The sequence below is a fragment of the Panicum virgatum genome, chromosome 1K (genome assembly GCF_016808335.1).
Source record: "Panicum virgatum strain AP13 chromosome 1K, P.virgatum_v5, whole genome shotgun sequence".
Classification (NCBI taxonomy): Eukaryota; Viridiplantae; Streptophyta; class Magnoliopsida; order Poales; family Poaceae; genus Panicum; species Panicum virgatum.
The window spans coordinates 2,962,796-2,975,178 of NC_053136.1; the positions used below are offsets into that span (position 1 = coordinate 2,962,796).

Genomic DNA, 12,383 nt, shown 5'->3' on the forward strand with positions numbered 1-12,383 from the left:
ACTCACCCATGCCTTACCATTTGTGCAACAACACCTGATATATCAAGCAGCAGCCCTGTCCGTGACACTTTCATGGTTTTGGCAAGGGGTCTAGGCAATGATTCTGCCCATGGCCATGATGGGCATGTGCCGAAACACACGGCAGCGACGTGTGGACGACACATGAACAGTGCCATGACAGACAAGTCTGTGGCCGGGCACGTACATGTAGAGCACACATGATGCACCTCATTAATCTGTCACAGGTAAATTTTGAATGGGATCCTTTTCATCTATGCAAATGTATGCAAAGATGATAGTCTGATAGATATGGTAAAAAATGCTGCACTGTCCATGCAGAATCATGTGACTGGTGACATCATGCAGAGTCATGTATGCAGTTAGATGCAAAGATTATAAAGTGAAAAGGCTCTTGTAGGAATGAATAAGGTCTGAAGTTCACCAGTCATGTTTGAGCATCATGTGTGTTCCAGGGATGCTGATGTTATGTCACACAAGCACAGCTAGTTCTTCAGTTCTTCGATCCCATCAAAGGGCACAGTGGTTGTACCAGTACGGTTGTGCCCCAGGTATGACAGATCAAAGTACTGTTTACTTTTAGCTGTGCCAATTAATCATATGTCCTGGGCTCCTAAATAGACCAAGAATGTCGTGGTTTATATCACAATAATCACAAATGTGTTCCAGGAGCTCTGAGTTTGCAGACATCAGTAGGAAGGAACTTAGGCAAACTGCATATTGAGAACTTTGATCCAAGAACAAGTCACCCCACAAATGCGTTCTGAAACAACCCGAATAACTCCACATGAGAAAATAAGGACATAACAGATGTTATAGGGGAATAAGAGTTGGTTAGTATGTAGATCATTTAAATATTCATAGCTACAACATGACGACAAATACTGTAAGTAGATTGTCAGAAAGGCTCAGTGCCCCATCACCAGAGGCTAGCTGGACAAAAGAAAAAAAATATCATGCATAGCTGGATTAGCCATTACTCCATTTCAGAGTCACCATGTTTTTTGAGAGCAGAGGACAAGCCACAGCATTTTGCAGTCCAAATAAGAGATGATCAGGGGGCTTGCTGAAAGGTCAAAAGAAACAGAGGATGATCTCATATAGTCGTATGCCTATCAGGATTCTATGCTGTAGATCCCTCTTGATACAAAAAGGTGATCAGCCTAGATAAAATTTCTCTATCACATACTCAAATCAGCGCCTCAGAGATGAAAGGCACATCCCTTCAAGGGAAGAACAAGAAACTGGAAAGTTGTCCATTGCTGAGCTTAGGCATTCAGTAAGTCCATCTATTTGACGCTTCATCATGTACAACTCTTCAGCTCGATACTTGGATGACCACTCTTCTACTATCCTGTGAGTTGGAAACAGCAGAAGATAAATAACAGTGACATCAAAAGAAAAGTACATAAACATGGTATACTGCCTTATGGCTTTGCACATAACAGACTTAAAGGTGGGATGGCACACTACAGACAGTTGTCAATACAGCTAAAGAAAATAATGAGGTTACTAGTCAGAATCTAGCAAACTGAGCTTTACATGCAACAGATGTTATAGATATGCAATAATTTCTGATTTAAGAATCTGACAAAAGAATGCAACCCATCAGGTATCAGTTCGAAATACGATTGACCAAATATAGGCTTCAAACATCATTAGACTATGTGAAGTGAACATAAATGTCAGACAAAATGCTACTCTCCATTTTTAAATATGTGACGTTTGGGACATGTTAATTAGTTCATTTTTAAGTAAATAGTCTGTCCTAAATGTCATATATTTAAAAAGGGAGGGAGTATTAATTATGAATGAAAACCAAATGACTGGTCCCCACAAAATCATAGTGGTAAATGATTAAACAGTGCAAACTGAACTAATGCACCCAACAAAATCTGACAGGTTTAAGCTAAAGTGCGCAAATTATTCTGTATTTTTTTCAACTATAAGAATTCAGACGTCTATGTAAAAACAGTATGGAGCTAAAGATTTGAGCAATGCTGGTTTTCACTGCAACACTAAAATAAGATTAAATCCTCCAGTAACTATGGCATAACATGCACATTACATTCTTCTAAGAATGGAAAAACAAGGTGTTCAAAAGTATTGTAAACAATTACATAGTTAGATAGCAAACATCCTAACAAGCATCCTACATCATACCTTATGTCTGCTTCTGAAGCATTGCTATAATCCGAATACAAGAGTTTAACACTAGGCTGCAGATATGCTGTTCCATGTGAACCATCGATATCATTTTCGTAGCAGCAACCAGAAGCTAACCATGCTTTTGAACTAAGAAGAACTAGTTGCAGGATTGGTCTTTTGGTTTTCAAATCTCTGACTAATGTGCGAAAAGATATTTCATCTTCTGCAACTTCAAGCAACAGATTGACAAAAACTCTTTCCAATGTATGTCCCCTGCACATAAATAATGTATGTCCCTGTATCAGTGGTGAGATTAATGTACTGGCAATAAGCAAGAGTGGAATATCTCTACAGTGCAAGGAACATCATAGTTTAATTATTATCCTTGTTACAATATAATCAGATTTCTTTGTGAAGGTTTAACATGTATCTCAAAATTAAGAAACAGTGCAGAAAGTTACCTGAACACATCATGAGGCCCCGTAACAGGAAGTTCTGTAGATGTGTAGCACTTGAAGAGTCGTACACGGCCATCAGCCGGAAAAAGCGTAAACTGGGAAGGGTATGACCCAAGGGGTGATGAGCACTGACCACAGAGAAGTTCAACCCACTCGAAATCATTCATAAGGTTAGATGCTTTAACGATGAAGCTACTACCCAGAGAAATAGTTTTTGTTAATTTGTAATCCCTTTTAGTCTCCAACACAGTCTGCTTTTTCTGGTTCACTGAAGATATTTGTGAAGGGTTACCTTCAGCTTTCCCACTGTATTCATTGGCATAACAGCAATGGCATGGATCTACCAGCGACAAATCGACCTCTTTGTTAGATTCATCCATGTTCTCAACGCAACAGTCATTTTTAGACTTCTCAAAGTTCAGTTCAATATCAATTTCCATCTGACAAGTGCCAGATTGATCAGTCTGAAGAGTGTCTCCATTTGTTTCACTACTACTAACACTAGGTCCCTCGTCGAAAATTAATGGAGGTTGTGCATGGGCAGCGGTGATATTTGCTTGCTCTTCTGAATTCTTCAATTTTATCTTCCCAGTGGTATGATCTTTTCCTGCACTAACATCAGATGTAGCTTCTTTTACATCAACAAAATCACTACTAAGCTCCAAACAAGCTACCTGAGCCACTATATCTGCCTCCAGATAGTCTGTTTCTATAGTAATGGCAGTTGTATCCAGTAGACTTGTTCCCTCTAAACGACCATATGCATTAATAAACTGAGCTACAAGCTTCTCGCCTGCACCACCAAACGAGGTGCAACATCCACCGAACCAATTGTCAGCCACCTCTTCCCAGTTTACAGATGGCATTTCCATGATTTTCCTGGGAGGAATAGGGTATCTGGATTGTTAAACTCACCACCAAGACAATTCCAAAACAAACTTCTGCACAATAAGAAATTATTTTACCTAGGTCCTCAAGTATAGTTATTAAACATGTTAATAGGAAATCATGTGCAAAAGATAACCAATATACACCAGCTCCTAAGTAGCCAAAAATTATAAAAACATAAAACTACTACTTGCAGTAAGAAATTTATCGATACACAGCTTTGGTGGAAGACAGCATTAATTTGATTCTGATCTAAAGATTGCAGGCTCTTCGAGAAATTCAGAATTCTGGAGTAAGCTTAAGATATTTCCAGCACAACAAGCAATAGAGGTAGAACAATCTAATGTCAAGTTGTCAACACTTCTTTGAACATTTTAATTCATTGCAACTTTGAGAACCTCTGCAGTCAAGCAGGATTCCATCATCTCATAAACAGTAAGACCTCTCCAGCTTAAAATCAAGTAAAAAATACTAAAGCACAGGCAATCTTAAGAGTAAACATGTGAACAACATATGTTTCACAGAAGCTGTGAAGAAGTGAGAAGTTATTTAATGTGATAAAGAAAAAACAGCTAGTCCATTTTAAGCTAGATACACTTAGGTGAAAAACCACCAAACAGTACCATCCAGCTTTTGCTAATGACTGATGCAATAGACGTGCAGATTAATTTTACATAGCACATTAAATGAAATGCCATGGTCTCCTGGTGCGAAGTGTGAACCATTAGCCATCTGAGCCGGCAATATGATTAAACCAGATCAAGTTTCTACAAATCTTTCACTGGATATACATGCTAGGCATAAACTGACTAGAGGTCACAAGTTGCAGATGTTCTATACCTCAGTGGCTGTTTTGTCAACCTTGCTGAGCAATTCTTGCAGTACAAGTGAACGTCTCCAGTAGAAAGACTCTTCACATCTATTTATCCATGAAAATGAGTCATAAAAACGGATTTTCAGTATCTGAAAATCAACGACCATGGTTTCTGAACATCCTGCCAATACTAATCTGACAAGCGGGGACAGCCGAGGGTATGACTCACCATCGCGCACCGCGAGCGGCGCGGGCGGCTCCGCGCCGTGCGGCGGCGGGAACGCGGCGGCGACGACGGGGTGGTCAACAGGGAGGACGAGCGCGAGGCGGACCTCGACGTGGTCCCCCGCGGTGCGGCACTCGACGGGAGCGGCCGGGTCGACGAGCACCCTGGGGACGGGGACCCTGAGGGCGACGGGGTGCTCCTCCCCGGCGAGCGAGAAGGAGAGGAAGAGGAGGGAGTCCTCGAGGCGGAGGTCGGCTCGGAGGCTGCCGGAGGGGATGGCGGCCGGGAGCGCGGGGCGGCGGGGGAAGACGTAGAGGCGGAGGAGCGGGAGGTGGGCCAGCGCCTCCCACGTGTACCGCCACTGCCGCCGGCGCGCGTGGTTGCCTCCGGGAGCGGAGATGGCGACGGCGGCCATGGCGTGGCCGTTGGCTCTTGCGAGTTGCGAACCCAAGAGCCTCCGAGGTTTATTAGGAGATTTCACAATTTGATTTGACACCAAATTCACGCACCAAACGGTATTGGTATCCAATTCCCGAGCCTTTCAGAATTTAATACGGGGTATGTAAATTCTTTTAGTTTGGCTAGTCCTCTTCATTTTTCTTCAGTTTTTCTCTTTTTTCTTTGGCAAAATTAGATCCATAGTATTAAAAAACCAACATTTAGATATTTACCATTAAAAATTTCACATGTAGATATTTACCATAAAAAAACCAACGTCATAGCTATCTACCATTTCTGTTACCTCTATCATTTTGCCGTCGCCTCCTCCGTCAGACCCAGGGGTGGCTCTTCTCTGGATCTTGCTGGCCGCTGGCCATTGGGCGACGACGCCGGTTGCCGCGGAGGGGAACGAGCGGCGTGTGGGGCGGAGGGGAAGGAGTCGGGCGCGATTGGGCGACGGCGCGCTGGGCGGTGGGCGTGGGAGCTGGGCGAACGGCGAGTCGCGCGCTGGGCGGTAGGCGCGGCCGCTGGGCGCCGCATGCCGCGCGCGAGGCGCTTGGGCTGCAGGGAGCGAGCCGCGCGCGTGCCCCTCGCGCGGGCATCGCTCAGGCGGTCGGGGTGCCATCTCTGCCCAAGAACCGCGGCACGGGTGCGAGCAAGCAGCGGGCCGAGCGGCTGGCAAAACAGAGCAAGCTGAGCACGCATGGCGATGAGCAGAGGAAGCAGCACAACGGATTGAATTGAGCACGACATGGACCATGGCGAGCTTGCGGTAGGCGCTGCGCAGCTCGGCGTCGGAGCAATCGCTAGCCACGCCCAGCGGTGACGGTGAGGGCTATTTGGGAGGAGGGCATCGCGTGGAGGCACGGGCTCGATGCAAACCAGACGCGGCTCGGGGGCGCAGATCGAGGTGGACACGGCGGCGGCTCACGACTCCCTCGGCTTGGCGTGGGACCCGACCTCCCGGCAGCGGCTTCCTGGCGCAGGCGCAGGTGCGTCTCCGGGCCGGCGGCGCGCTGACCCGGCTGCGAGGAGGCGGCGCGCGGGACCTCAGGCGCGGGTCCCTGAGCTCCCGGCGTGCGGAGGCCGCGGCGTGACGACGGCGAAGTGACGGAGTTAACAGAAATGCTAGATAGCTATGACGTTGGTTCTTTTGATGGTAAATATCTACATGTGAATTTTTTAATGGTATATATCTAAATGTTAGTTCTTTTAATGCTATGGATCCAATTTTGTCTTCTTCTTTTCCTTTTATTTACTAGGACTTTGTTTGGATTCGAAGAAACAACAATTAGTCTTTACAAATCTTGCTATTTAGAGTACTAAACGTAGATTACTGTCAAAACTCATTCCACAATTCTTAGACTAATTTGCTAGACAACCCATTCCACAACTCCTAGATTAATTTGCGAGACAAATCTATTGAACCTAATTAATCTATAATTTGCTATAATGATGCTACAGTAAACCCTTACTAATCATGGATTAACATATCTCATTAGATTCATCTTGTGAATTAGCCTACAGCTTCTGCAAATAATTTTGTACATAGATTTTATTTATAATACTCTAAATGGCAAGATTTTCTAGAGATAATTTTTAGCCCTCCGAATCCAAACGAGCCCCAAGTCATGCGAAAAGGACAGTTGTGCCCCTGCCTTATCCTTTCAAAGTGAAATTGCTGGCACCACGGCGGCGCACTGCTGTAGTGCCGCACCCTCGAGTTCTACTTCTCGGTGGCGCTCAACATGGTACCGGCGGGAGGCCACCCGTCGCAGGATGCCGGACCGCCCGTGTCGAACGCGCTCGTGGCCACGCTCAAGCACGCACACGCAGGTGCAGCAACGTCAGGGGTGCCCCGAGGCTACGTCGCAGCCGCTACTCGCCATCAAGGTTGGGCTCGACCAGCTCGTGCTCTCCATCCTCGACGACTCCTCCATCAGTCGTGTCATGCGTGAGGCCTCCTTATCCTCCTCCATCAAGTCCACTATCGAGCAATAGCTCTCGTTCCCCTCCCCGATGGCACCCTCCGCCGTCGCCGCCGTCGCCCCGACACTCACCGGGACCACGACCATCACCCCGTCCCCCTCTCCGCTACCTCACCTCGACGCCGCCAACGCCTACATCAACCTGCGACGGCGGCAGTGCGAGGTCGACACGCGCAAGGTGCTCGACATCCTACTTAATCCAACGTGCTGGGACCCTATGCTCATGAGCGACGCAGGGACGACGAATGCGGCAGGCGGTCAAGAGGATCGCAACGGTCGGGTCCCTGCACTCACTAGAGCGAAGGTCCTGTCTCTCGAGGTGGATCTCACCAATCACGTCGGCGACAAGGCAGCCATGGCGAGAAGGATCAGGGACCTGGCCACGGTGGTCAAGAGGATCCTCGCCGACGACGGTGCCGGATCTTGGAGACCTCAAGTGGCTGGTAGACGGCCCGGAAGCTGCAGCGTCCGAAGGGGGCAAGGCGGCGATGTCAGAGATGTTGTGGTTGATGAGGGATAAGGCAGGGGCATAATAGTCTTTTTCACGTGGCCGGGTCAATAAAAATAAAAAGAAAAGAAAAAAAGAGATAAATTGAAGAAAAAGGAGAAGAAACACCCAAACTGAAAGAGTTTGTGTGCCCGGTGTCAAATTCTGAAAGGTCTGCTAATTGGATGTCGATTCTCGTAAGGCCTGCAAATTGGGTGTCAAATTCTAAAATTTCTCGTTTAGGCCCAACCGAGAAAGTTGCCATTTTGGGATCCAAACGGCTGTGCTTCGCTAAATTTACTATTGCTGAATATATGCAAATATGTGCAACTTGATTCTACTATCATTTGACGTATTTCCTCGCTTTTCTATATTTTATGTATTTGGTAAGATGAAATGACTCTTTTACCCCTCTATTGTCTTGACGAATTGTTGGGTCGTTCTCCCAGTTCTCACCGCTCGTGACCTAGCTCTGTCCCGCCACCGGACCGTCCACCTCCTCTCATAAACACAGTTTCTATCCCCGATTTTAAGAGTTTTGCGAACAGTCCGCCCCTCTAGATCGCACAGTCCACGATATCAAGTCAGCACATATTTTGTAACAAAAGTTGTGAAAATGTAGTTAGCCCTCGTACATGCAATGTGTGAGAACCGTCTAATTTGCACTCGATTTAAGTGAAAATTATTGATTAATCCATTAAGATGAAAATTAACACGTGTCCGTCTCTCGACACGTCACATGTTAATCCACATCTTAGAAACACTTAATCAACACAATTTACCTAAAACGACCGCAAATCCGGTAGTCCCGGTACGTGTTTGCCACATGTCCAAGATTAAGCACACGTACCGTTATACAAGCACGTACATTGTCGATGATCCACAAAGAACAGTTTTACACATTTAATATTACAAGTTCGATATAGGTGAGTTCAAACTTCCTTTACAAGCCTTGGGCTCACGAAAGACATATTAAATTGAAATTTAAAGTTTATTGTATTTACATACTCTCACGGAGTTCGGCTACGATAAAAACATACCTAAGATAATGGTGTCTTGCTCAAGGACACCATCATAGCCTCAACGACCTACTCTCCCCCGCACCAGGAGCGGCGGGGTAGAAGTGGCCGAACACCACTTCCGACTCACCTGCAACTAGGTTTAGAAAGCAACCTGAGTACAATAGGTACTCGCAAGACTTACGCGATTAAATAAATAAGGATCATGTAAAGGCTCAATTAAAAGCTTTAAGGTTAAGTAATTATTGCATAAGCAAGAGCTTCCTAAACTATCACCTAGCAAAATTAATTTATCTTGCCCAACCCCAAACAATTTTAGCTGATTAAGAAAGTAATATAATCTATAATTGATCATAGCTGTAACATGAACCATTCCCATCACAACTAAAATTCTACAAGAAGTTCATGGGATAAAGAGCTTGCTCATAACCGAGAGCGCGGCAATTCAAATTGATTTAAACCTTTCAAGGATGTACTACTTTACCCACACGACGCAAGGACCATGCGACTGACCCAACCGGCCAAAGTTGGATAAGGGGTACCCGCATCAACCGTTCCTAACAAGGCTCGATCATTGAACTTCACACCTAGCTTACGCATGGAGAATTTAGTTCCACCGGGGGCGCCTCTAAACTTTCCTACTCACAAGTCCACCGGGGGACACCCCTAAGCCTCCCTACATAGCCCTTGGCCACGTATCTAGGAATGTACATCAATGATCAAGTCAAAAAAGGTAATTGGATCATCCGTACCATTATTTGGATATGTGGTAGCACGGAAAGTTGCTCAAAACCAACGTCATCCACGGACGGTCCTTAATCGGTCCAAGCGGACTATGCCCATGTGACTTCATTCTCTAGGCACTACCATTCCGCTCGAACCTCGATACTACCAGACCTGTCGACCAGGCCGAACCAGTGCGATCAAGGGTAACCGGTAAATGTGATCCTCCAAATTATTTCTGTCTAGCGAGCAATATAAATATTCTAAGTACGGCTAAGCATCTAGTCAGGTTAAGTAATTAACTGACTAACTAGTGCCAAGAACAAGGATAACAAATTAAGAAAGGATAATGCACGCAGATAGGTACAAGAATGCAATACATACATACTATATATAACCCAACATTACCCGGTGAGATAATTAATTAAATCAGGTTAAATAGGAGCAAGGATTCATGCTTAGCTGATTGCCTTGGTTAACTTCCGGCTCGACCACGAAAGGGACTCTGGGTTCAGGCTCGACGGACTCGGCAGGCTCACCGGGTTCGTTCTCCGACGGTTCGGTCACTATAATGCATGAATGCGATGCCAGAATTAAGAAATAAATTATACAATAAGTATAAATCATGAAATAAATTGAGCATGCAGAGAACATTACAAGGAACTCATGAAAATTTGATTTGCAAAAAAAACATTTTCCTAAAATTAATCATAAATATATTAATTTTCAGCTAATCTAAACAAGATAAATTGGGAAAGGCATGCAAACTCAACTAAACAAATCTAAGAAAATTTTTATAGATGCTAGGCATAAATACAAAGCTAACAAAACTAGTTTCACCATTTTGTCACTTTCCAGCAAAAAGTTCTACAACAAACCATTTTCGGATAGAGCATACGAAAACACACTAAAACCTTAACAAACAACAAGAAAACATACAAAACAATATTTTTCCTAAGTAGAGTTGAGCGATACGAACCCAACAAAATAAGTTTCGTATTTTTCTGAGGTCTATCGAATTTTCTACGGATTTTGCAAAATTGCAGACATATAAAGCATCACAAAACCCTAGCAAAATTGCTAGATCCACCCGGGGACGCCCAACCCAGAGGCTGACAGCAGGCCCCACGGGTCAGCGGCCACCCAGGCCGGGTCAAGGCAAGGCGGACGCTTTGACCGCGACGTGGGCGCGGCGTGAGCGCGAGCGCGCGCATGCGCGCGGCGACGGCGGGCGCAAGGTGGCGCGGCGAGGCAGGGCCAGAGCGGGGAAGGGAAGGCGCGCACGGGGTGGAGGGAACGGCGACGAGCCTCACCGGCGGCGGCACAGGCGAGGAGCGGCGATAGACGGGCGGCGCGGCGGCGTCGGGCGGCGGCGGATCGAGGCGAGCGGCGGCGGCCCTGTGCGGTGAGGGAAGGGGCCGAGTGAGGAGGGGAATCGAAGGAGGACGATGAGGGAAAGCTTCTTATGCGAGGAATCGGCGCGATACTCACTGAAGACGACGAATCGCGGCGGCGGCGAAGCTCAGACCGCGGCGTCAATGGTGGATTTGGGCTAGAGTTTGAGGTGAAAGGGGGCCAACCGGGCGTGGATAAGGAGAGGGCGAGGAGAGGAGGGAAAGGGCGGCACGGCACGAGAGGATGGCCGGCGCGTGGCGCGAGGATGGCTGGCGGCAGCGGTGGCGACACGTGTAGTGCGCTAGAGCAGGGAGGAAGGAATAGAGGAGGCTGACGGGTGGGCCCGGGCGAGGAAAAGAAAGGAAATAAGTTTGAAATTCGAAACAAAGGTGCTCCCGAGCTCAAAAAATTCACCAATTTTTTACTGGAGATAGATAAAATCACCAAGAACACAATGCAACAAGAATCACTCGAAAAGCTTTTGTAATTTGGTCGCGGCAAAAAGAACAAACAGACTATTTTTGAAATTTCCTTGAATTTTGTGGCTCGGTTCAAAAGTCATAAAATCTGTTGAAAGAAACAGAGTATCAAAGTGCGCAGACGGCAGAGGCATCTATATGCTGAAAAGTAGTCCTATGCCTAATTTGGTTTTTTGTCTTTTATCTATCTATCGACAATTTGAAATATATAACTCTCAATTAACATAAATCGTTTGATTCTGGGAGACGGGTGATGCGGGAGCTCAGCGGCATGATTCGCACCAACCGAACCAAATTCCCAGCAGTTCGAATTTCGAAACCACAAGCCGCATCGAATTGAAAACGCTAATCGCAATTGGGTTTCTTACCGGACCGACGTGTGTTTGGCAAACATGGCGATCATGTCGCCGCCGGAGTTGGAGACAATCTCCCAGTCCGAAGTGTCGACCTCCTCCGATTGCTCCCCGGCTACGTCCTTGGCGAGGTTGCCCGAACGTCCGTGGGCATGGAGGAGGGTCGCCTGCCGCCCCTGCCGCATCCCCGCTGATAAGTAGTCGTCGTCGATCTCTATCGGGAAATCCCTGTCGAAGTAGCCCTCGTCTTCCGGCGTGTCGCTGCCCGGGGCGCAATGCGAGTTGGAAATCGCAAACGAACGACGAGAAATGGGGGAGGAAGCAGCAGGCAGCGGCACGTACCAGAGCCGCGGATTCCAGACCGCCACCTGTCCGTCGACGAGCCCGGCTGCGATGAGGCCGTTTCTGAAGGACCACATCGCCTTGGACCAGGCAAGGCGGCACACCGGCGCCGGCGAGGGGAACGCAGCGGCCTCCTTGAACTGGTAGTCGCAGCCCAACTCCAGCCCCGACTCGCCGGCGCCGCTGAGGATGCGTACCTCGTCCGGCTCGCCGGTGGCCCCCTGCATAGTCCCGGCGGCGAGGAAATCGCGGTACGGTGCAAATGCTGGCACCGAGCCCCTCGCCGTGACGCTGGCGAGGCGGTGAGCCATGGCGACGAGGGGTTTTGGGGGGTTGCCAGGTTAGAGACGGCTTCCCGGGATACGCCTACGCTGCGGAAATACGGGGGCGGGGTCGGCTACGGTATTTATACCTCGGGCCGCCCTTGTCCCGCTCGACTCGTCGTACGGGCCTCACTGATGGGCCATGGGCTCTTGCATTCTGCCATTTTTTGCGCCGTCTCTCTCTCTCTTTGATCTTTTCTCCGATTCGTTTTGCCTTTCCAAGTTGTATTCTACACACGAGACATTCCTTCTACGTGAGGAGATTTTTACACCGTGTTTTA

The 12,383-nt window shown here is 47.3% G+C and overlaps 1 protein-coding gene across 2 annotated transcripts; it reads right to left on the reverse strand.

Annotated features, from left to right (window-relative positions):
- Nucleotides 1-831: 831 nt before the first annotated feature.
- LOC120639172 lies at nucleotides 832-6,084 on the reverse strand. 2 transcript variants are annotated; one of them, XM_039915258.1, is made up of 6 exons: nucleotides 5,295-6,084; nucleotides 4,556-5,171; nucleotides 4,353-4,431; nucleotides 2,628-3,503; nucleotides 2,182-2,439; nucleotides 1,065-1,372 (listed from the first exon to the last, which is right to left on the reverse strand). In XM_039915258.1, the coding sequence occupies exons 2-6, from the start codon at nucleotides 4,965-4,967 to the stop codon at nucleotides 1,213-1,215; spliced, it is 1,785 nt and encodes a 594-aa protein (XP_039771192.1). In that variant the 5' UTR covers nucleotides 4,968-5,171; nucleotides 5,295-6,084; the 3' UTR covers nucleotides 1,065-1,212. The 2 variants fall into 2 exon arrangements, with proteins under 2 accessions (XP_039771139.1, XP_039771192.1); XM_039915205.1 differs by having other exon boundaries at nucleotides 832-1,372; nucleotides 4,556-5,893.
- Between the last annotated feature and the right edge of the window lie 6,299 nt (nucleotides 6,085-12,383).